The 23,858-nt window shown below is 39.2% G+C and overlaps 1 protein-coding gene across 2 annotated transcripts in view; it reads right to left on the reverse strand.

The window, feature by feature from the left end:
* Nucleotides 1–507: 507 nt before the first annotated feature.
* The window catches only part of LOC140171880 (uncharacterized), a 43,629-nt gene continuing 20,278 nt past the window's right edge, over nt 508–23,858 (reverse strand). For both annotated transcript variants that reach the window (XM_072195220.1, XM_072195221.1), the window contains exons 3-5: nt 23,619–23,817; nt 10,711–10,872; nt 508–7,048 (exon numbers count right to left, since the gene is read on the reverse strand). In XM_072195220.1, the coding sequence (XP_072051321.1) occupies nt 6,902–7,048; nt 10,711–10,872; nt 23,619–23,817 (508 nt within the window). In that variant the 3' untranslated portion in view covers nt 508–6,901. The remainder of the gene's footprint in view (nt 7,049–10,710; nt 10,873–23,618; nt 23,818–23,858) is intronic.

Below are 23,858 nucleotides of genomic sequence, written 5' to 3' on the forward strand. Positions count from 1 at the left end.
CCGATGCACAGTCATTAACCTCTAATCGTATTTCTATAGAAATTTCACAATATGCTGAGTCCATGTATGTTTCATGCACACCTGTAAGATTAGTGTCTTTGAAAAGAGGGGCATATATAAGTGCACACATACACAGGCAATGAGTGCAGCCTGCTTAGTGCAGGGCAATACATTCACAAATGGCATTAGCCCATCGCTATGGTTATTAATCCTGTTAAATCACTTCTACTGTGAATAGGAATATGTGGCAATTTGTCCAGACATTTTTCCACAAGATTCATGTGAATGATGGATGATATACACACCTGTGTTCTTATAAAGAATGAAAAATGGAGCAAAAAAAACATCCTGATATCGAGATCACCGGATAGATCACTGGTCACACAAACCAGATGGCACCGGTTCTAATCCCGTTCAGCTCAATTTTCTAAGCTCCCCTCCTGTATATATTGTTTACTTATTTGTAAAGACACAAATTCACATAAAATAGAATTCCATTCCATCCAATTGATTTGTACATAAAAAGATTTAATACAACCATCAATATTTAACACATTACAATATAGCTTCTATAAAATGATTCTACTTCACATGAAGTACATAGCCTAACATTATACGATACATCTCTATACAAAAACGATAATAAGGCTGAAAAATATGTCTTCTGTAGGGTGCATGCATTTTGTGTATGGGAGCATTTTGCAAGGAAAAATTTTACATTTTTATTTAGAGGAATCCAGAAATTATTTTATTTACATGCATGAAAAGCTTAACAAAACAAACTATTTGTCTTATTGTTTGTTATGTGAGATGAAATGTATCAGTGGCGTAGCCAGTGGGAGCCGGGCCTCTCATCATGGCCGCCAGTACAGGAAGGGTGTTGATGAAAAAAAAATTGGATCAACAATAGACAATTTTGTGTGCACTGCTTATGCAGGGTGAAGAAATAAAGAGCACATTTAGCCCAAATCTTTGATGTGACCCATCCCTTTTTGCCTGTTGACATTGCAACATTGAATGATATTGATGTATCAATGTTGAAAATTTTGTTAAAATTTTGCACTGCAACCCCTCACCCCACCCACTTAAGATTAACTTCCGTTGGCAAAAATGAATTCCATTGATACATTTACAAGTTGTACCCCCCATTCAAAAAACCTGGCTACGCCAACTGAAACACATATATGTTTTTGCTCTACTTTTTTCATCTTAAATGGCAATTTTATTTTGTTTTTTGTTGAAAAATTCTTGTGTGTTGAAATATTTATTTACCATCACACTGATCATTTAGATTTCAAGGTGATTTCTCTTGGATAGTTAACTTTGAATTTCATGCAGTGCAATGCAGGGCTAGGCAGTTACTTAAAAAATAACAAATCAAATAAAAACACAGGGAGCATGGAAAACAATACTGCAATTTTTTTTTTATGGGGGGATCAAGGTGATTGACCCATTCTATGCTATAATAGTAAGAATCATTTGATCTGCTTTTCAAAGGGATATATAGTCATTTAATTTCGGCACAACACACAACTTAAGCATTTTCAACAAAAAAATATGCACGTTGTGATAAGATTGCAGACCTTGCTGCTGTTTTCTTTGTATGTTCTTTGCATCTTCAAATAAACAAAGAGCACTCATATTTTGCCATGTGTTTACTATACAACTGCCCAGGCTCGTAGCCGGGGCAGGAGCAATGTCGGCAGCGTGAAGTGAATTAAAATTGTGTAGCACGAAAGTTTGCATGTTTGTGGACTACAGTAGAGATAAATAAAGAGTTATTGGGGTTGCCAAAGTGTCTGTGAGTCTCAGCTTGGTTAATTTTACTGAGCGAGTTTGTGTTTTCATCTATAGTATTTTCCTTACGTTACACAAGGCTTGCGTTCGTGTCACGGTATGACTGTGTGACATTTACATACCTACTTCAACTTGTGAAACATTTGGTGTGAAGTTTTAGTTTTCAATTAAAGATGTTAAAATTAAACCTAATTTGCTGACAAAATAAATAACTGTATATCCATTTGAGGTGACTGTTAAGCTTTTGCTGATTATTGTCTGTGATATAAGGCATGATTTATTCAGTACTAAATAATCTGTGTAACTCAAATCTATTCACTACATATATAAAAATAAAACATAAATTTGCACTTAAGCATAGGTTTTGCACAATTTGAAGTCTGCAGCACTTGCTTGATTCCATTTTATAAAAGACAGTAAGGCGACAGATAAAAACACTGTTCTATGGGCCCGAACGACCAAGATTTCAAGAATATAGGGGAAAAAAATTCCTGTACAAATTCCAAAAATTACAGGAAATTGAAAATATTTACAGATTTTGGTGATTTTAAGATCATTTGCTAAATAATAATAAAACAAGCCACACCAACTGACCCTACTTGAAAGGTATGTGCGCCTGTAGAACAGGGGTGTTGTTTTGTCGCCTAAACGTTGCAAATAGGGACATCAACAATGATCATGAAGAATCGCTGGAATATACATTCCAACCTCTCTTATTTGTCTTATCAACAGCAACGGTTTACTCAATATGGGGTGATGGTATTTTGAGTGCTATATACAACGTTTTTAAACGTTAAAATGCTTCAGGGCATGTGTCAAAGCATTAAACACATGTTTTCCAATAAAGCACACAGAGCTGGATAAAAGAGGTCCTGAACAGAGGTTGGACTGTATTGGTGATGCAGGTGTGTTGGTGAGAAACAGACACAATTAGGTTTGCATCACATGAACTAAGTTTGTTTGTCTCTTTTTACTCCCAGTCTCTTTTTTACTCCCAGTATAAGTGGGCGATCTTTTCTTTTTGACCACCCTCGCTATATAAGGACTTATACATCAAGGTTTATTTTTGCATCAAAGTTAAACAGCTGCCAAACACCTATGTCAAGGTTAATTATTATTATATCACTCATACATAAATTTTAGACAGTTCATTGGTTGATTACCATTCATCTTTTTAACCATCAGCCTCTCCGTGTGATAGTTTTTACCATCATATATTTATAGGTTAATGAACACGTATTACTTGTTGGGAGAGAAATTAGACAAAATAATGCATGTGCGCTTATGTTGATGCGTCTAAAAGTCTGGTATAAGCTAAAAGCATCAGTTGACAAGTCTGGCATTTTGAGTTTTTAATAATTAACATACCGTATACCTTTGACAATTAGGATTTGTCATTAAAATGATGAAAGTTTTGGCAAAAAGAACAGTTTGTGCAGATAGGAACCAGGAACCAATGAATCAACTTTCACTTTCATTGGCCTAATCTAACTGTCCAACTAAAACCATTTGTAATTATCTTAATAGAAACAGGGGAAAGCTGTCAGAAGTATTGGGAGTCACAGGTAATACAATTGATATACACAATGATATACAAGGAGGGAAAGAACCTTTAAAAATAATATGCTATTATTTCATAGTACACATTGAAAGCATAATTGGTTACAAATATAATCTTTTTAAAACAGTAATTATGAATTTTCAAAAAACCACAGAATTTGACTTGGAAGGAAAATAGCGTACGTCCAGCCAAATTTCAATTATATGTGCAGGCTCAAAGAAAATATCCACATAGAGCATCTCATTATACACTGTGAGCCAGCTTTTTACACCAGTTGAGCCAACACTGATATCTCCAAGTCTTCTATTGAATCAACACAGAATGAGAGGCTCACTGCATTGTGGCATGCTGTAAATATCTTCATTGTGGCATGCTGTAAATATCTTCATTGGTGCATGCTCAACTGCTTGTGTAGTCGATTGTGCTTATAATACACACTACATACACATACCGTAAACGTTCGCCTAATGGCGCTATGGGCTCCCTTGACATAACTGGAAATTTAGACACAAACTAAAAGTGTCCTCCCATAAAAATCCCACCAGTAAATAAGGGCATGTACCCATAATTCTTGTTGGGATTTTTAGAGGAGGGACTGTCTATTTGTACATGAAATTTATCCCAAGACAAAGGAGCCCAGGTGTGCCATTAGGCGACGTTTACGGTATACACTTTTTAACCCTCAATCTTTCAAGTTTCCAATTCTGTGATTCTATTTTGGTCCTTTACCACAAACTATCAGATGCAAACTGTTTTGGTTCGCATTATATATCCAATATTTGTGATTTCCCACATCATAGGGTTATAAGGACTCTCTCAGTTAAATTCTGTGTATAATAAAGTGTGAATCAATGTGACCTAGATATCAGATCCAGTCACTATGGGCTGCTCCGGTTGTAATCCATACACCCTCTGTGGGAAAAATGACCTCAATATTCCACATAGGGAGTGTGAATTTCAAATGGGGTTACCTAAATGAGTGACTCCATTTGAAATCTGCACCCCCTGTGGGGGAGATTAAGGTCCCATCTTCCATAGGGGTTGTACGGATTCCAACTGGAATAGTCCAGTATTAATCCCTCTTCTTAATTAATACCTTTTCCCAACATGTACTTGTGCTTGCAAAGGTATGCCCACAGACTACTACAGACCAATCGCAACCAGTCAAAGTCACCATATTCATGAGGGCCGATTGTTCCATGGTGCCGTGTCTAACGATCACGCCAGTGTTGCCTTCACGTATACTGAGACTTTGACTGGTTGTGATTGGTCTGTTATCTTTTCATCCATGGGTATGCCATTGTGATTTGAACAAAGAGATTATACACAAGAGTACCGACTCATAATTGCACCATGCATAACGCTATGGTAAATCCGCTGTCTTGGTTTGTCATGCATGGTAGGGAAAATATTCAAACGATTATTTGTATGTGCGTGTACACCAAGAGGCCGGTCGAGTGCAGATCCGCCGGAACACGCTTTTCAATGCGGAATAAATGCTAACCTCATCGTGACATCATCCAAGCAGCAAAGTTAATTTCCCATTGAAAAAGTGTTATCCGATGGATCTGCAGTTGACCATTCTGCTAAGTATGCAGTATTTTGACAATACATTAGACACAGAATACAAATAAGCAATCAAAGTTTACCTGGCCAATAGAGAAATAATACGGAGGTTCACTATTTGCCTTCCATGAGTGACACACAAACATGGTGGAGCTGGTACTTTTAAGTTCTACATTGGTTTTGCATATGTTGTTTGCCTCATGGTATTTAGAAATACCATCATGTGAGCAGCGCAGCGAGCAGAATAATATCGGGACAACTTTCCACTTTCTACCACACAGAAAAAAACAAATTCTATCGTGGTAACTGGATAGTTGTCCTAGATTGTGCTTTCTGCGTAAGAAGCAGTAAAGCAATAACATGCATCTTGCCCAAGTTCCCTAAAATTTGCCATTTATTGCATATTTGTGTCCATCCATATCAAAAGGATGCACTTGTCGGCTGCTACATGTGTCTCATTTCACATAATAGCTAGAAATAAATACCAAACTCATCACAAGTGGAGGTCATTTCAAATCATCCCAAGTCACATGGTTATGGAATGTTCTCTGTATTCCTAAACCATGTGACTCAGAGATGATTTGAAATGACCTCCAATTGAGATGAGTCTGGTATTTACTCCTAGCTATTTTGTAAAAAGAGACACATGTAGCAGCTGACAAGTGCATCGTTTTGATATGGACGGACACATTTGGTCATGTGATCAAGAATTAGGAGACTGGAGCAAACTCTAGGTTGCTGCATAAGCAAAGACCTGCAGAGTCAACACATACTGTATATTGTTGTATGAATGCAACAAGGTTGAAGGTACATTCAACTGTCCATATGAATTGGGCTATTCCAGTTGAAATATATACACCCCTTACAGAAGACATGACCTTAAATCACCTAGATTAAGGTCATGTCTTCCATAAGGGGTATATGGATTTCAAACGAAGAGCCCATTCCCTGGAAGCCAAAATGTGCATACTCAAAGAAATACTGCTATACATAATCACAGAATTCTTTGTGACTGTGTTGGGTTACTTCATTGCAGGCACAAACCACTTGCACTCTGCCCTACATAACACTGTCAAAGTGATCATATTCACACATTTGCAGATTTTGAACTACTTTGTTTTTAAATTGATGATTGTGAGTTTCTCAAATAGACCTATTCGCTACCGTAGTGCACGTTAGAATATGACCGTTGCTAGGTCAACTGGCTCACACTTTCTTTGTTACGAAGCACTGATTGAAATGATCACAACACAAAGTCTATATCATATCAACATTCGGAACAGGTGTATGAGCCCAGGCTTGAACCAGTAACCAATGGTTACTAACATGCACTACGACAGCGAATAGGCCTCATAAAAGAACATAAAATTTGTGTATTTATTTGCTGTGACCTGTATAATTTAGTATGAAAAGTGTGACAACTAATGTTGCATGAACATTTCTACCTTCACGGGTGATTAAGTGTGGTACTGTGAATTCTTGTGCTTGGCATGATTGTCATATACCCTTCAAGTAGAGCATGATGGGAAGTTCTGGCAAAAATTACATCAAGGAATTTGAAACAGGGAAGGAGAAGTCTTATGTTTTCTAAATGGGACAATATCACACAAGGACTACACTTTTCATGACAGAACTCTTTGGCCAATATGGCATGTGCATTACCTAAACAAGGAAGTGTGATTCTGACTGTATTACATTATGAAACATTAGCACCTCGTTCATTGCATAAATCGTGTTGCATTATGTGACCCTGCCGTGACCTGGTTTATTTTGAAATACTAAATAAACATGGCTCACACATTGGCAAATGCTGAAGGACCTTGACAAGAACTGAAGCTGTGTACAAAACATTGAACAGACTTTGAATTCAAGATGTCAGATTTGTCATTGCATTGCTCTGTGGGTTTTAAGAATCCTCTTTCCCTCTTTAACAAATCCTTGATGCCCAGATACAAATATATAATATACTATAGATATTTATATGACATTAGTAACTTTTAATATGATAAGTATAATTGCCAGTAGGACAATCAAGACTACGATGACCAGCAGTATGGTCCACCTTGTGTTCTTCCACCAGTATTTCTTGGTTGTTTTCCTCGCTGTTTTCTGGAATGTTTGTGCCTGTAAGTAAAGAAAGAAAAATTGCAAATGATCCCTGCAATTACCAACTGAATAGCATGGCTTCAATGACTGTCATCAAAGTGGGCAAAATAACATCAATATTTTTATGAGGGAATAACTATCTTTATGAGTACAGTCCAGTGGCGTATCTAGGGTTGGTAGCGCCCGGGGCAAGAAACAAAATTGGTGCCCCTACCCCCCAACCCGAGAATATCTTAGACGCCCCCCATTCTTGAAACAATTGCGCTCGGAGCGCGCGGAATTTTGGACAAATAAGGCCTACCACTAATTAATTTTGGTTACTAGAAGTTGAATACTGTCTTAAAATGATCTTTCAATTGATTTTGTGCTGAAATGTGCACGGAGCACGCAAAAATTATGACTTTCATCGCTTGGAGGGGCGCAAAATCGATGCTAAATTGGTCAACATGCACCCGAGGCAAGATATGGATAATTTTGTAAATGATACCTTGATATTTTTGTTGAACTGCTATTCTGAGAATTGAGCTAATTAGTTTCCTGCTTTACACAGGATTGAATGGGGATTATCTAAACTAGAAGGCTATATATTTGTACACAAATACGGCTATACCCGCATGTTATCGGTTTACACAAACTTACAGTCCTTATTTGCTGAGGACTTAGGTTGCTGTTGTCAGTCTCTCAAATTCACAGTGAAGCTATGCAATTTGATGGATTGAAATTCACAATACGGAATTTGATTAGGGGGAAGCTATTCCAGATGGAGTGTGTAAATTAAATGGAACAGCCATTTCAGAGGGAGTATGTAAATCAAATGGAACAGCTATTTTGGGACCATTTCAGAGAGAGTATGTAAATTAAATGGAACAGCCAAAGGTATGTAATTTAAATGGAACAGTCTTAACGCTTCACACATAGTATTTCCAATCACCATATATAATTATTATAATACGCTATTGAAATTCACAATATGCAATTTGATTAGGGGAAAGCTATTCCAAAGGGAGTATGTAAATTAAATGGAACAGTCATTTCAGAGGGAGTATGTAAATTAAATGGAACAGCCTATTTTGTGGCCATTCCAGAGGGAGTATGTAAATTAAATGGAACAGCTATTTTGGGACCATTTCAGAGAGAGTATGTAAATTAAATGGAACAGCCAAAGGTATGTAATTTAAATGGAACAGTCTTAACGCTTCACACATAGTATTTCCAATCACCATCTATAATTATTATAATACGCTATTGAAATTCACAATATGCAATTTGATTAGGGAAAGCTATTCCAGAGGGAGTATGTAAATTAAATGGAACAGCCATTTCAGAGGGAGTATGTAAATTAAATGGAACAGCCTATTTTGTGGCCATTCCAGAGGGAGTATGTAAATTAAATAGAGCAGCCAATGGGTATGCAATTTAACTGGAACAGCCGTAACGCTTATGTTATCTGTATTATAATTACGCTATTGTCTGTGAATCTCTTTAGTCCCACGTGTATGGGGTGGGATGGGATGGGTGTTATTAACAATATAATTCTCAGGTGCAATCTGTGTACAAACTCTGAGCCCTGAAGCTGCTTTATTTGATGATAAACGGACAGCCCTTTTTTAACATTTGGGCCCCTGGGGCCCATAATATTTGACTTATGAGGCTCATGTACATATGTTGAAGTATAATTGCTATCAGTAGACTCAAGCTGGGCACTGTAGCAGCTTTATTTACTGAGTAACGGCTGGCCCTATGTTTTAGCGTTTTGGGCCCTGGGGCCAATGGTGTGACATATGGGGGTCATATGTACATATAACAATATAATTCTCAGGTGTAATCTGTGTACAAACTCTGAGCTCTAAAGTTGCTTTATTTGATGAAAAACGGCCGGGCCTTTGCTTTAACATTTGGGGCCCAGGGCCCATAATATTTGACTTATGGGGCTCATGTGCGTATGTTGAAATATAATTCTCAAGTGCTATCAGCAGACTCAAGCTGGACATTGTAGCTGCTTTCTTTATTGAATAACGACCGGTCCTATGTTTTAGCTTTTGGGGCCCTGGGGCCCATATTATGTGACGCATGGGGTCTCATATATACATATAACAATATAATGCTAAAGACCTATTAGTGTACCAAATCTGAACCCTGTAGCTCCTTTATTTGCTGAGAAACGACCGGCCCTTTGTTTTAACATTTGGGCCTCTGGGGCCCCTAGACTTAATTAAACATCTGGGGCCAAAATGGGCAAAAGGCAATTTTCAACTTAGGGCCCATACATGTGCCACATATGAGCTCTAATGCCCTTGTAGTTTTATAGCTAGCCTTGTCAATCTGTTGCCCCTTATTTTAACATTTGGGGCCCTGGGGCCCATAATATATAACATGTGGGGCTTATGTATACCTGTATATATAGAGTACCACTGGATCTATCAGTGAACCAACTCAGGGCCCTGAGGCTGCTTCATTTAATGAGAAACAGCATACTTTGTATTTTTACATTTGGGCCCCTGGGGCCGTGACCTTGACCTCTGGGGCCAAGATGTGCAAATGATAAATCTATGGGTAGGGCCCATAAGTGTACCACATATGGGCCTTGGGGCCCTTGTAGTTTTAGCGCTAGCCCTGTCAATCTGTTGCCCCTTATTTTACCATTTGGGGCCCTGGGGCCCATAATATATGACATGTGGGGCTCATGTATACTTGTATATATAGAGTAACCCTGGGGCTATCATTGTACCAACTCAGGGCCCTGAGGCTGCTTCATTTGATGAGAAATGGCATGCTTTGTATTTTTACATTTGGGCCCCTGGGGCCCGTGACCTTTGACCTCTGGGGCCAAGATGGGCAAAGGATAAATCTACGGGGTAGGGCCCATAAGTGTGCCACATATGGGCCCTGTGGCCCTTGTAGTTTTAGCGCTAGCCTTGACAGAATGATGTGTTTGATGGAGGAGAAGAAGGAGAAGGAGAAGAAACCATAGAATGGCAATATACCCGTTCATGCTTCGCATGCGGGTATAATAAACCTCTTTTTAGCAAGTACTTTCAAATCCTTGAAAGTCCACTCTGTCCCAAGGTTAAATACCACAAAATTTAGAATTCCAAAATTTGATTTTTTTAAATAGGAATGTCATCTTTAAAGGCCTATAACTCAAAAACATGCCTGGCGACTTGTTCCGGGTTTTATTGGAGCTGGTCACATATGGCACCTATGACTAAACCCCTCTCAAGCGTGTTATAGTTAATCAGGCCCATATCTGCATATGGTAAAAATGCGACCACCTGATATTTATCCACAATGATCACTTGTATTCACAGAATGAAGCGACACGGTTGTGCTCCTAGTCTCCTACCCATGTCATAACTGACAACCAGCAACCCCGCCCTAGCCCACAGGCCTGTCGGTTCACCCTCAGCAAACATGTCTGGCAGGCCCTCTCCTTTTTGCCCCTTACCCCAACCAAAACAAATGCACACACAACCACCATATCCTCTATAGCAAGCTAATTAATTTAACCCTAACTGCCCTGAACCCTACAAAACCCCACAGGCTGGGCGTCTCCCCTGTAGCCAGCGGGTGTGGGCAACACATAGGGCACCTCCAGCCAAACCCCCTTGAAGGACATTAGGTTCATGCAAAACAAGAACCTCAGAAATAGAGAGACTCAACATTTTGACCATACTACTTACACTTGCTTCCAAATCTTCAGTCTTTTCTAACAAAACATCCAACTTTTCCCCTCTACTTAAGACTCTGTCAATATTCTGGCACATGATGTCTTTTACTTCATCTACTTGGTTCTGTAGGTTATCTAACTTGTTGTTTCCACCTCGTAAATTTGAAAAGTGATCCTATAAAAACAATAGACAACAATTGGTCACTAACTAACTATAAGGGTCAAGATAATTCTGTTTTTTTAAGTTGCAAATCTTTTAAAAACTAGATTGTCTCAGCAGCAGGGGACATTAGGCTGTCATGTGCATCTAGGTGTAGAGGCTTATCCTCTTATTCCCACTTGAGCATTCTCAAGTACACTTGAGCATTCTCAAGTACACTTAAAGTTTTTTGGTCTCCTGGTCAATTCAGTTTTAATTTAGGGGTTGTTGTTATGTTGTTATAGCAACAAGCTCAGTTTTTCTGTCCAGTCAGCTGTCACTTTAGTGGTGTGCAGCCATTCAGGTCTCCGTCTTATTTTTTCATTCCTTTGTTATGTCCATAGTTCTCCTAGTGATGCACTTGCAATTGTTCCTTCGATCTTGATGGACCAAAAAATCCCCCCCACCCTCCCAAAAGCTGGAAGGGTGAATCAGTTAACTAAATATGGTTAAAGATACTCCAATAAAATGGTATGTCCAATTATGCTTGTAGGGGCAAACTTGGATTGCTCCCCTGGTTAGCAGAAGCTTGGTACTAAGTAATACAATCTTCGATGACTCGGAACCAACAACAAAAAGTGACACAAATCATCACAAATCCAAGGATACACTTTAGCTGAAACGTATCTTGATGATGTTTATTATCTTCACTTGCTATTCTTCTTCTTGTTCTTGTCACAAATAATAATTATGTTGGTTCAGGTAAAGATTAATTGTGTCTTTACCGAGAGCTTCTACACTACAATACTTCAAAATACAAGATGACAGCCTCCAGTGCCAAATTCGGCACCAAATTACATGTGATTGATGGGCTGCAGGCTATGTTTAGCTTATACTTCAAGGGCGCTCATCACATAAACAAACATGCCATAGGAATGCAATGATTAAGGATGCACAACACTTAAACAAACTTTGATTTTGGTAAATGGCATCAACATTCCGCGCCTAATTGTCTGCTACCAGCAACAATTACTTCTTAAAACATAGTTTTGGTGTGCCATTTACTGACAAAACTGAACCTTTTACAAGAGGTGCCTTTGTGACCCTTAAACTTCAAAACATCAAACTTGACTGATTTTGAAACATGAATAAAGTTTATGAAATCAAAAAACCTTTATCTGAGATTCACTTGTGTGATAAAACTTGTATCAATGCAAATGATTCAAAACAAAAAAAACATTTCAAAAATTTCAAATGATTTGATCCAAAACAAAAATAAACTGAGTTTTGGTAATTTCAAAAAGTGATTTTAACTTTAAATGAAAGAATTATTTAGCTTCATTTTACATTCAAGATAGATGATGCTGCACTCAAGAGATAACTGCCCATGCCAACCAAAATTACGTGAAACAAAACAAAACAAAAGCCCACACAACAGGCAAATTTTGGTGAGATTGGAAAAGCCAACTGAACACATGGGAGATACTATTTAAGTGCAACATGATCACAACATATTATCAACATGAACACAACAATGTTTAGTTTGTAAACTAGAAATGCAGTCTGTTGCTGTCCTTTAGATGAAAGTACAAAACGCTTTGCATGCGAATATCTTGTTTGGTACACCTTGTAAATGAGAATACAACTTGATATAATATGACTGCCTGTGCACAACCATAGCAGCCATGAGAAAAACACAACTTGATATAATATGACTGCCTGTGCACAACCATAGCAGCCATGGCCCAAATTTGCAAATTCAGTCAATCCAGGTTATAGTCAAAACACCAGATGCTGATAGGATGCATTTACTTGCAAAGTACATGTAGATAGGAATACACAATTATAAACTTGAGTGAAATTATTTCAGACCTCGATCATGCATACCCTTTGATAAATAGCAGAGCAATAATTTCAAGAGAAATCAAATTTGAGCATTATCGAGATTCCAAAATACACGAGAGAACATTACTTTCAAATGTGTATCCCAAATATGGATTACATGTAGATCACTGTACACAACCAACAAATTGTGCACACATTGTAAGCAGTAGAATACGATGTAGAATCTTGCAAATTAAAACTCCATGGGCCTGTGGTGTACCAAACTTTAAACAAACTTGCTAATGATGCACACTGGTTCCATCGGTACAAATTGCATGCATAGGATTCTTCTTTACAAAATCAAATTCACAGATGTGGTGATGTAGGTGTAAAACATGTTCATTCTTGATCTTGACGATGAGTTGTATACGCATCTGGCACCTTCACACTAAACGCAGACACGTCGCTGTAGAGGCGAATCACCAGTCTTCACATCTGTAGTACAGGTAGGTTCATCCGTCATCACATCTGGTAGATCTCATGATGAATTTGACAGTTTGCATCAGTTGTTCCAAAGTGAAAGCAAGGTGTCAGCTTGCCTTTCATGGCAATTTAACGTAAACTGATGTTTAGTCTTATTTTATATATCAGCTGATCCGTAGCTTAGCCTCCAGACTAAGTGGCAATTTAGCTTAGCTGATACCTTTTGGTTATAACGGTTTCAGTGACTTGTTGTTATAACACTATTAGTTCTTTAGTTCTTTACAAGTCCAGGCGTTTCACTGGTTTCAATGTTCGTCTTGGTCTTGCTTCTGGAGTACCTGACACTGATACAGTTTCATTGTTGGTAGCACTGGACGTAGTTTTAGGCTTGGTACTTGGGTTACCAAGTGCTGGTACTGGTGGATGAGCTGAAGTAGAATCTTTCTTCACTCCTATATCTTGATCTGGGACTTCTGATTCCAACAGCAAACACAGTTTATCAATGGGTCTGGTGAGAATGCTTGTCCTAGTTTTCACTTTCGCACACGCCGAACCAGTCCATCACTTGCTGGGAGAGTTTCAATCACCCTTCCTAGCGGCCAGACGTTTCTGGGTGTAGATTCATTTACAACCATGACGACATCTCCCACCTTGGCATTTCGCTGTGGGTGAATCCACTTTTGTCTTTGTTGTAACTGAGGAAGGTATTCTTTGATCCATCTGCGCCAAAACAGGTCTGCCAGATACTGGACTTGCCTCCACCGACGCTTGGCATACTGACTCAGCTTTCCTGCAGCGGCTGGTGGTAAGATCATGTCACTCTTTAGTTGAAGAAGGTGATTTGGTGTAAGTGGCTCTAAATCAGATACTTCTCCAGGAACATTGGTGAGTGGTCGGCTGTTAACTATGGCTTCTATCTCACACAGTAATGTATGAAGAGAGTCATCTGTTAGTATTTGTTCCTTTATAACAGAGCACATCACTTTCCTGATTGTCCGTATTTGACGTTCCCAGATGCCTCCATGGTGACTTCCTGCTGGTGGATTAAAGATCCACTCAATCTCTCTTTGCAGAAGGTAGTCATGGATTCTGTCTTGATTCCAAGCGGAAATTTCTCGGCGTAACTCTCTTTCTGCCCCTATCAAATTGGTGCCATTGTCAGAGCGGATCTGTTTCACTTGGCCTCTTCTGGACACGAATCGTCGTATGACATTTACGCAGGCATCGGTATCCAAAGACGCTGCCATTTCAATGTGTATGGCTTTGGATGCAAGGCAGACGAACACTACACCATATCGCTTGACTTGACTACGGCCTTGTTTAACTTCTAGTGGACCGAAATAGTCCATTCCAACTCTTGAAAATGGTGGCTCTCCTGGAGTGACTCTGTCTTTGGGAAGATCACTCATCATCTGCTGTTGTACTTTTGCATTCCTCTTTCTGCAGGTGATGCAACTGTTGATAACCTTTCTAGCTGCTGCATTGGCATTTGTTATCCAGTACTTCTTGTGCAGATGAGCCAACATGTGGTTTCTGCCCCATGTCCAGTTGCTTCATGGACGTCATGTAAAATCAACTTTGCAATGTGGGACTTCTTTGGTATGATTGATGGAAATTTTGTCTTTTCAGGTAGAGCTGACTTAGCCAGTCGACCACCTACTCTGATTACTCCATCTTCTATAAATGGATTAAGTCTGTAGAGAGGACTTGCTTTCTTAATCTTGCTAACTTGTCGCATGAAGTTGTCTTCTGGCTGACTGTCATTACTTCTCAATTGCAGCTCTTTTAGTGTCTTAATTTCTTCTGGATATGCCTTGGTTTGGACATATACTATTACAGCTCTTTCTGCTTCTTGCATGTCAGCAACATTAAGCAAATCTGTAATGTTGCCATGCTCTTCATTCTCATCATTCTTTCTACCATCATCATCTCCATTATCAACTCTATCATCATCTCTATCATGACAGATCTTACGGAGATATTTCTTGACTCTGAGGATCCATGCAACACAACGACAAAGTTGATACCATGAGGAGAACCGTGTAAGTAGTTTCTCCATTGTATCTGTTGCTTCTTCTGTCAACGCTGTGTTGACTACTAATTTCTTTTTAACTTCTGGATCATCAGCTAGCTCTTCAGCGCTGTTTCCAATGGTAGTCTTTGGCCACTGGTTTTCTGCTTTGTGTAAGAAGTCTGGACCATCAGTCCACCTTCTATTCTTGAGGAAGCAATCAACGGCTAAGCCCCTTGAGCAGTCGTCTGCAGGGTTTGAGCTGGTTCCTACATACTTCCATTGGTGTGGCTGGGAGCCATCTCTAATCAGTGCGACTCGATTAGCCACAAAGGTGTGGAATCTGGCGGTGTCATTGTTAATATACTTGATCACGGTCTGACTATCAGTCCAGAAGTATGTGCTTTCGACCTTCAACTGTAGTTCCTTTTGCAACATGTTGTTGACCTTTACTGCCATTGCAGCTGCAGTTAACTCTAGGCGAGGTATAGTTATGATCTTCAAAGGAGCAACTCTTGCCTTGGCTGTCAGGAGAGTAAGATGCACTTGACCACTCTCGTTAACGACTCGTAAGTAACTCACTGAATCATACCACTTCTGACTTGGATCACAGAAGTGGTGCATCTGAACTTCACTTTCCTCAAAGTCCTTGGGCTTGAAACATCTTTTCGATGGTGAAATCTGACAATTTCGAACTTCATCAAGCCATCTTTCCCAACGGGTCAGAAGCTCACTAGGAATAGACTCATCCCAACCAAGCTGCAGCTTGCTTAAGTTCTGCAGTATTTGTTTTGCTGGCAGGATTGCTGGAGCAACAAATCCTAGCGGGTCATAGATGGAGCTTACAGTTGCTAGGATGCCTCTTCTGGTAGGAGGTCTCTCTTTCACTTTAATATGGAAGCCAAACCTGTCGGTTTCTGGTGACCATAGCAACCCCAGCACCTTTTCTGATGGTAGTTCTTCATTCTTCAAATCTAGTGTCTTTGTAGTCTCAGCTCTATCGTCTTCAGGGACTGACTGCAACACTTCTCTTGAGTTACTCAACCACTTTGTCAACTTGAAGCCACCATCCTTACACAAGCTGGTGAGATCACTGACGAGTTGAATAGCTTTGCTTTCACTTTCGATAGATTTGAGGTAGTCATCGACATAGAAGTTGGACAGCACTGTGTTGCATACTTCTTCGCTGTATTTCTCCTTACCATCATCAGCGGTCTTTCTCAGTGCGAAATTTGCACATGAAGGTGACAGTTGCGCCGAACAAGTGCACATTCATCCTATATTCCTTCAGAGGCAGACTCAGGTCACCGTAGGGCCACCATAGAAATCTTACTAAGTCTCTGTCTGATTCTGGTACACGCACTTGATGGTACATTGCTTTTATATCTGCTACAACTCCAACAGGGTGCTCTCTAAACCTCGTCAACACACCTACCAAGTTGCTTGTCAAGTCGGGTCCTTTTAGTAATTGTGAGTTTAAAGACTGGCCCATGTACTTGGCCGCACAGTCAAATACAACTCGTAGCTTGCCCTTGGTGGGGTGAAACACCCCATGGTGGGGAACATACCACACCTTGCCATCCTTTCTATTGCATGCATCTTTGGGCACTTCTTCTGCATAATCATTTTAAACATATCATTCATGAATGCAGTGTATTGGTCGTTGAAAACCGAGTCCCTTTCTAACTTCCTCTTCAGATGGCATGCCCGCTGTTCGGCTTGATGTACATTGTTCGGCAATTTCATGTCATCATCTTTGAGCGGGGAGACCTACTTGGTAGTGCCCATCTACATACTTGATTGATGCTTCTACTCTGTTTAGGAATTGTCCTTCACTCACGCTTCTCTCTGGTTTATCATCAATGATTCGCTCATTGAACTCAGCGTTGTAGAGTTTCTCTAATTGCTGGTCAATAGTGTCATGTGCCTTAATTCTGTGGATGACTGATGTCCTTTTGTGTTCTTTGTTTTTGACACCATACACTGTCCATCCGAGTCTAGTTTGGCAGGCGAAAGGTCCTTCACCTTGGCTATTTACTACATGTATTGGCTCAAATGCTTTAGGCACATTATTTCCAATGAGGAGACCAATATGGCATTGAGATTCATCATTTAATCTTCCTAGCTTAACTTCTTCCATATAAGGAATTGCATCAATATCATCCTGGTTGATGATGTCAGCCAAGTCACCAGGGATCTTATCTTGTGTATATGCCTTTGGAAGAGAGATGATATTATTTCTGTTCATGTCAGAAACTTCTAAATCTTGGATGATTTCACTGTCTACTATGATATCATCTGTTATGGTTTCAATTTCCAATTTGGTTTTCTTGCCTTTAACATGCAGTTCCTTTTGCAGCCTTTCAGAACAGAATACAGCATCACTGCCGTTGTCGAGATAGGCGTAAGTTTCTACAGACATTCTGGAAACTCTTGAGTAGACTATGACTGGTATTATTGTGGGATATGATTCACTAGATTTAACTCCGGCGCCTGTAAGCCCACATGTCTGATTGGCAACTTCACCAGACTTCTTTGTCTCTTCCTGTTTCACATGCAGCACTGTTGGATGGCGCTTTTTACATGTCTTGCAGGTAAGCTTGTATTTGCAGATTTTACTGTAATGTGTTGCTTTCTTTAGGCAGCCAAAACAAACTCCCAACTCTCTTAGATACTGCAACCGGTCACTTATAGGCTTTTCCTTCAATTTGTTACACACTTCCAAAGTGTGATCTTTACCCTTGCAATATGTACACGGCTTGTCGGCTCCTGGGCTACTTGTCGACACATTTGGCCTGGCTCCTGGACTATATGACATTACATTTGGTCTGGCTCCTGGACTATTTGATGTCACACTTGACGACACAGCTTCTGTGTTTGTTGCTAGATTTCTTCTAGCTTTATAAGTCTGATAGTTTGGGTTTTTTACCCTTTCTTCCTTCTTAGTACTATCTTCCTTCTCCGTCACACTTCTACCGTAGGCAGCATTAGTTGCGATTCTAGCCTGTTTTTCTAGGAAGGAGGTGAAGTCTTCAAATGTTACCACTTTGTTTCTTTCTTCTTCTACATAATCTACTTGTCTCCTCCATCTGTCTCTCATACTATATGGTAACTTCATCATCAACATTCTAATGTTTGCTGTACTTTGCAACTCATTAGTATAGCCCAGGCTGGTCATGGTATTTTTGCATTCTAACAAAAATAATGACAAATCTTGTAGCCCTGAACTATCACCTTTCACATTCGGCCACTGCCTCATCTTCGCTAAGTAAGCCTCTGCAATCTTGTGCTTATTACCATATTTCCTTTCCAGCAACCTTTTTGCTTCCAGGTAACCAACCTCATCATCCATGTGAATACAACTTTTCACCAAACTGTTGGCTTCACCTCTTGTGTACTGTTCAAGATAGTACAGACGGTCTCTATTGCTTTTGCTCTTATTTTCGATTATGAATTCGCAGGCTCGTATGAAAGTAACATACTGAAGCGGGTCTCCAGTAAATGTCTGTAATGTCCGCTTTGGTAGACTCGCTTGTTTATGTTGTTCCACCAGCAGCCTTGTTAAGTTGTCTTGGTTGCGTGCCAAATTTTCTATACTGGTATCTTTATCTTCTTCTTTCACTTCTGTTGTATGTTGCCGTGGCAACATGACTTGTTTTTTCTTCACATCAGGCTCTGGTGACGGTTACTCTATGACCATACTTTACTGATGAAGGCCCGTCATGTTCATACTGTTCACTGTACTGTTCTTGACCATACTGACGATACTGTTCATCAATATTTTCATATTTCGTGGCTGACAAATAATGTGGGGTATTCTGTCCCCTGTACTTTCTGATTCCTCAGGTGCTGCTGCAGGAAACAAGACTTCACTTTGTGGTGGAAAATTGACTTGCATAGTTTTACTGGTTGTTAACATGCTTCTAGGTTGAACTTGTTGACCTAAATCAGCATGTACTTTACCATCAGTAGTCATACCCACTGCTGGCTGGTCTTTAGCAAATCCGAATCCATGTGAGTGTATTTTGGTCTTGCCCTGGATTTAGTCCTACAGCACCAATTGTATCTTGTTTAGCTAGGAACTTGCCATCAATTTCTTGACCTTCTCTAGTGTTGTGGTTCAACCACTGCCTCACTGATGTGTTTGTATCTGGTTGAGCTTCTGTGAGGTCATCAAGCACCGATTTTGGTCTACTTCTTAAGCTCTGGGATTTATGTTCATAATCCTCCAATACATCTATTTTAGCTTGCTCTATGTTTATTTCGGTCTTCATTTCCAACCACTCTCTTTGTTGTTGCAAGTCCCTTGCCCTGGCTTGCATTTCTTGTTCCAAGTCTCTTGCCCTTGCTTGGATATTAAATTCCTCACTTTCTAAAGCTTGTTTTTCCTTCAATGCTTTGGCTCGACATTCTAGTTCAACCTTTCGAGTTGCAGCTTGCAATAATGCATATTCTGTACTTTTTGATAATGCATCACTTTTATAAGATCTTCTGCTTCTTAATTCGAACTGCTTTTATGACTCGACATGATGTTTTCGATAGTACCGAAGCGAGCGAATTAAGTAAACGACGCCGATGCAAGCAACGAAGCGCAATACTTTTCTAAAGTGAACAACGGTTCACAAATTTATGTGAGAAACTATACGTAGGACCTGTGTAAGGTGTGCTTTGTGTGGCGACATGTGTCGAAACCTGTAATAAATGCGAATGTCAGTATACACGAAACTTCGCTTGAATGCAGGCCCCACGTTGCTTACCGGACGGTGGGAGAAAGCTCGATGCACCCATTTATTGTGTGCCGACGGGCGGGAGTAAGCTCTTTGCGTCCGTTTATTGATAACAAAATACCACAAAACTCTTTTTTAGGTAGAAGTCCTGTGTCAGTGTTGTATGATTCTATGAGTTATTCCTGCATGCACTAGCTGTGCAACTGCAAGATTACTAATGTCAGTATTAGAGGCGTACATGCAGGCACTTTACTACCAAACTTTATTTGAATTGTCGTAAGCGACTCGCGACGGGTGGGAGTAAACTTGTTACCCCTTTATTAGATATTTATTAAAAAATACCACAAAGCTATTTTTCAGTAGTAGTCCCGTGTCAGTTTGTGCTTGTGTTGTCGTGGCGACTCGTGGGAGTGTTAGAAATGTACATGCAGGCACTACTACTGATATCTTTATTTGATTTCTCTGAATCGGATTCATAGGCCTTGATAACTTCTTTGAAGTTCTAATCTATAAGCTTCTACCAAGTGTGCATTTATCTACATGCACACTCATTAATATTTGCTATATTCAGTGACGTCTGACATGACTGGAGGCTGTGGTGACTGTCTGTGCCAATGCAATGTTTATGTTTACACTGCTGACACGACCTTAAGCTTTTAGCTATTTTTAGGTAAGCTTACAAAACAGACGCTCAACTGAACCTTTATTTGGTAACTATTTACCAACTATAGCATCTTCTTACAGATAATTAATCTTTACAAATGTAGGGGCAAACTTGGATTGCTCCCCTGGTTAGCAGAAGCTTGGTACTAAGTAATACAATCTTCGATAACTCGGAACCAACAACAAAAAGTGACACAAATCATCACAAATCCAAGGATACACTTTAGCTGAAACGTATCTTGATGATGTTTATTATCTTCACTTGCTATTCTTCTTCTTGTTCTTGTCACAAATAATAATTATGTTGGTTCAGGTAAAGATTAATTGTGTCTTTACCGAGAGCTTCTACACTACAATACTTCAAAATACAAGATGACAGCCTCCAGTGCCAAATTCGGCACCAAATTACATGTGATTGATGGGCTGCAGGCTATGTTTAGCTTATACTTCAAGGGCGCTCATCACATAAACAAACATGCCATAGGAATGCAATGATTAAGGATGCACAACACTTAAACAAACTTTGATTTTGGTAAATGGCATCAACAATGCTGCTTTATGCTTAAGAATAGAGGCTTTGTATGGAATTTCTTCAAATCTTGAAGAATATCATTAGTAGATTGTCTCCACTTTCTACTGCGTTTTTATTGAGGGTGGTGGAGTTTCTTCAAAACCTGAAGAATCTCGTCAGTAGATTGTCTCCACTTTCTACTGCGATTTATAGTGGGCTATTGGTTGCCTTCATGCTTTCCTCCTTTCTACTGCATTTTTATACCAGGGTTATAAATGCTTTGTTGCTTATTTGGAGTATCTTTATTTACTTGGTTGTAAATACCGTGGATTTAATAATATATTATATATCAGTAAATGGTTTAAGCATTGATGCGGATCTGGCTGAATACAAAATGTTCGTTTGCTAGTGTTGGCATTGTTTATTCTTTTGGAGATTTCTAATTATTTATTTGCGGTTAAAAATGCTGTTTTCCAATCCAATCCTCTGTTTGATCCAAAGATGTGATCTGTTTAAGATATGCTTAAGATTTGCTTAAGATGAAATTTGGTTAAATGTGATTCAGAAGTCAACTTTTGTTTGTCCAGCCTGTATGGTTGGCTTGTACACATTTTTCCAATAATTAGTGTATTTATTGATTTATATGAAGATAATAAATAATTCCAAATGCTTGCTGCAATTAATTATCTCAATGTATATAATTTGTTTAATTGATATGAAATCTGTTATTATCTCAATATAGTCTTAATTTCTATGAGATTGTGAAATTATTATAAATAAGCTTATGTGTATTAAATGGTCCTCATGATCGTGGGGGCAATGCGGAGTCTATTCTTTGCGTTGTTGTGCTTTCCTGCTGTCTCGAGACAATAAACATCAATCAACATTTAAACCTCATCCCTAACTAACGAGACTAGTTTTGTTCACAGGACTCCATCAATCTTTTGGTTTGTACCCTAAAGTAAAGCCCAAATTTTCCGCTTTACAAACGTCAATTTCCGCTTTTCTCCGCTTTGTAAATTTTGCGATAATAAAATTTTCAATAAAAAACCTTCAGCCTACGATTTGGATTAGGTATGGCCATGATTTGGAGATTCTTAGATCAATATATAGGGCCTATGATGCGGGTGAAATGATAGTTAATTAACTTTATTTCACTTTATTATGTTGAATTTTGAAGCCGATTTTATTATTTTGTTCATTCTAAAAGATATTTTTTCATTAATAATATCGCTTTTTAAAGTTTTTTTCAGTTCATTTTTTCTCTTTTTAGAAAAACTGTTTTGCTGTGTCTCTTCCTGAATTCCTTGATTTTCGCGGAAAATCTGCAACATGGAGGACTTCTGGCTTTACCCTAAATCAATCAATTAACTAAAAGTTAACAATATTTCAATTCCATTATGTGATTAATCCCTGTCAAGTGAAACAATTGCACATTTTAGTGTTTACCTAATTACCATAAATCATTCTGCTCAGGCATGGCACTTTACACGTACCCTACATATTGTATACATTGTACAAAGCATTCAAAATGCCCGCCTGTCTCATGGCAGAAAAATTTGCCAAACTGGCAACTTTACTGACTAGCCAGCCAGACTGATCGTAACAATAAAGCTACAAAATAATGTAAAATTGGCTGATCTGGTCATCTTTAAGCTGTGTATGTAACATTTTAGATTTTCCAGCCTAGCTATACCATTTTCCACCCTGATATGGCAGTGATGTGAGTGCACATTTCATTGGGTGCACCCACAAAAAAAGCATTTGCTCAAAGCAATGGCACACGCACTCGCTTAAAGATGACGCATAGATGCACAAGCGAAACAGCTGACGCCACTACCACATCAGAGTAAATAATGGTATAGCATCAGAGGATGATTTAAGGAAGCCCCATCATGCACTGTAAATGTGTTATCACTAGAGTTTCAACTGCCACTTTACTTTTCAAATCCCATTGAACTCTGTGCAAAAGATGTTGTTTTAGAATTGCCCGTGTGTCGTCATTATATGGTCGATTTCAGATCTAAAGTGATGTATGCATGAATGATAATTCACATCTTCTGTAGATAACATAAAATGTGAAATCGACCAACTTTTTGAAGGTGTATTTATTGTAAATATATCTGTCCAAATTCAAATTTAACCATGCACGTGTGTATGCAGTGGGTGGCAGTGGTGTCATGTTTACGCACACAGCTGTGCTAACCGCAAGACTTGCTGGGAAGTGCTTAAATCATCCTCTGGTATAGCATGCACTCATGCAGGTAACATCCAGAGAGGCACTACCCTAACACTGATTGCATAACAAGTTTTCACAAGAGCCCAGTAGTACATGTAGCACCATGATTATTTACCAGGTGGCAGGGGGAAATGGAAGGAAGTGAAATATGGGGGATGGGATTAGAAAATTGTCTAAAATTCATCATTCCCCCAATGATTTTTGTTCTGAATGGGGAAAACCTAGGGGGTGGAGCAAAGCCCAAGTGGGGTGGGGGTGGGGGGTAAAATACATGCCCCACCTCCTTGATGCTATCACTGGAAGACACAGCAGGTAAAATCTTACCATTTCTTGTGAGAGCACACTGCTGAAATCCCTATTGAGTTCATATTCTCCTGCATGCTGTACTCTCTGACTAAGGCTACTTGCTGCAATACGACCTATGATCTCCTTCAAGAATAAGTGTGCATTCTGTTTGCTGAAGTCTGCAGTCGTGGCACTTATGTATGTGATACCATTATCTACTATTACATGGAAATTATATCTGCAAAAAAACGACAAAAAAACGGGTAGTGAAAATTAATT

This window comes from Amphiura filiformis, chromosome 15, assembly GCF_039555335.1.
Source record: "Amphiura filiformis chromosome 15, Afil_fr2py, whole genome shotgun sequence".
In the NCBI taxonomy this organism is placed as follows: Eukaryota; Metazoa; Echinodermata; class Ophiuroidea; order Amphilepidida; family Amphiuridae; genus Amphiura; species Amphiura filiformis.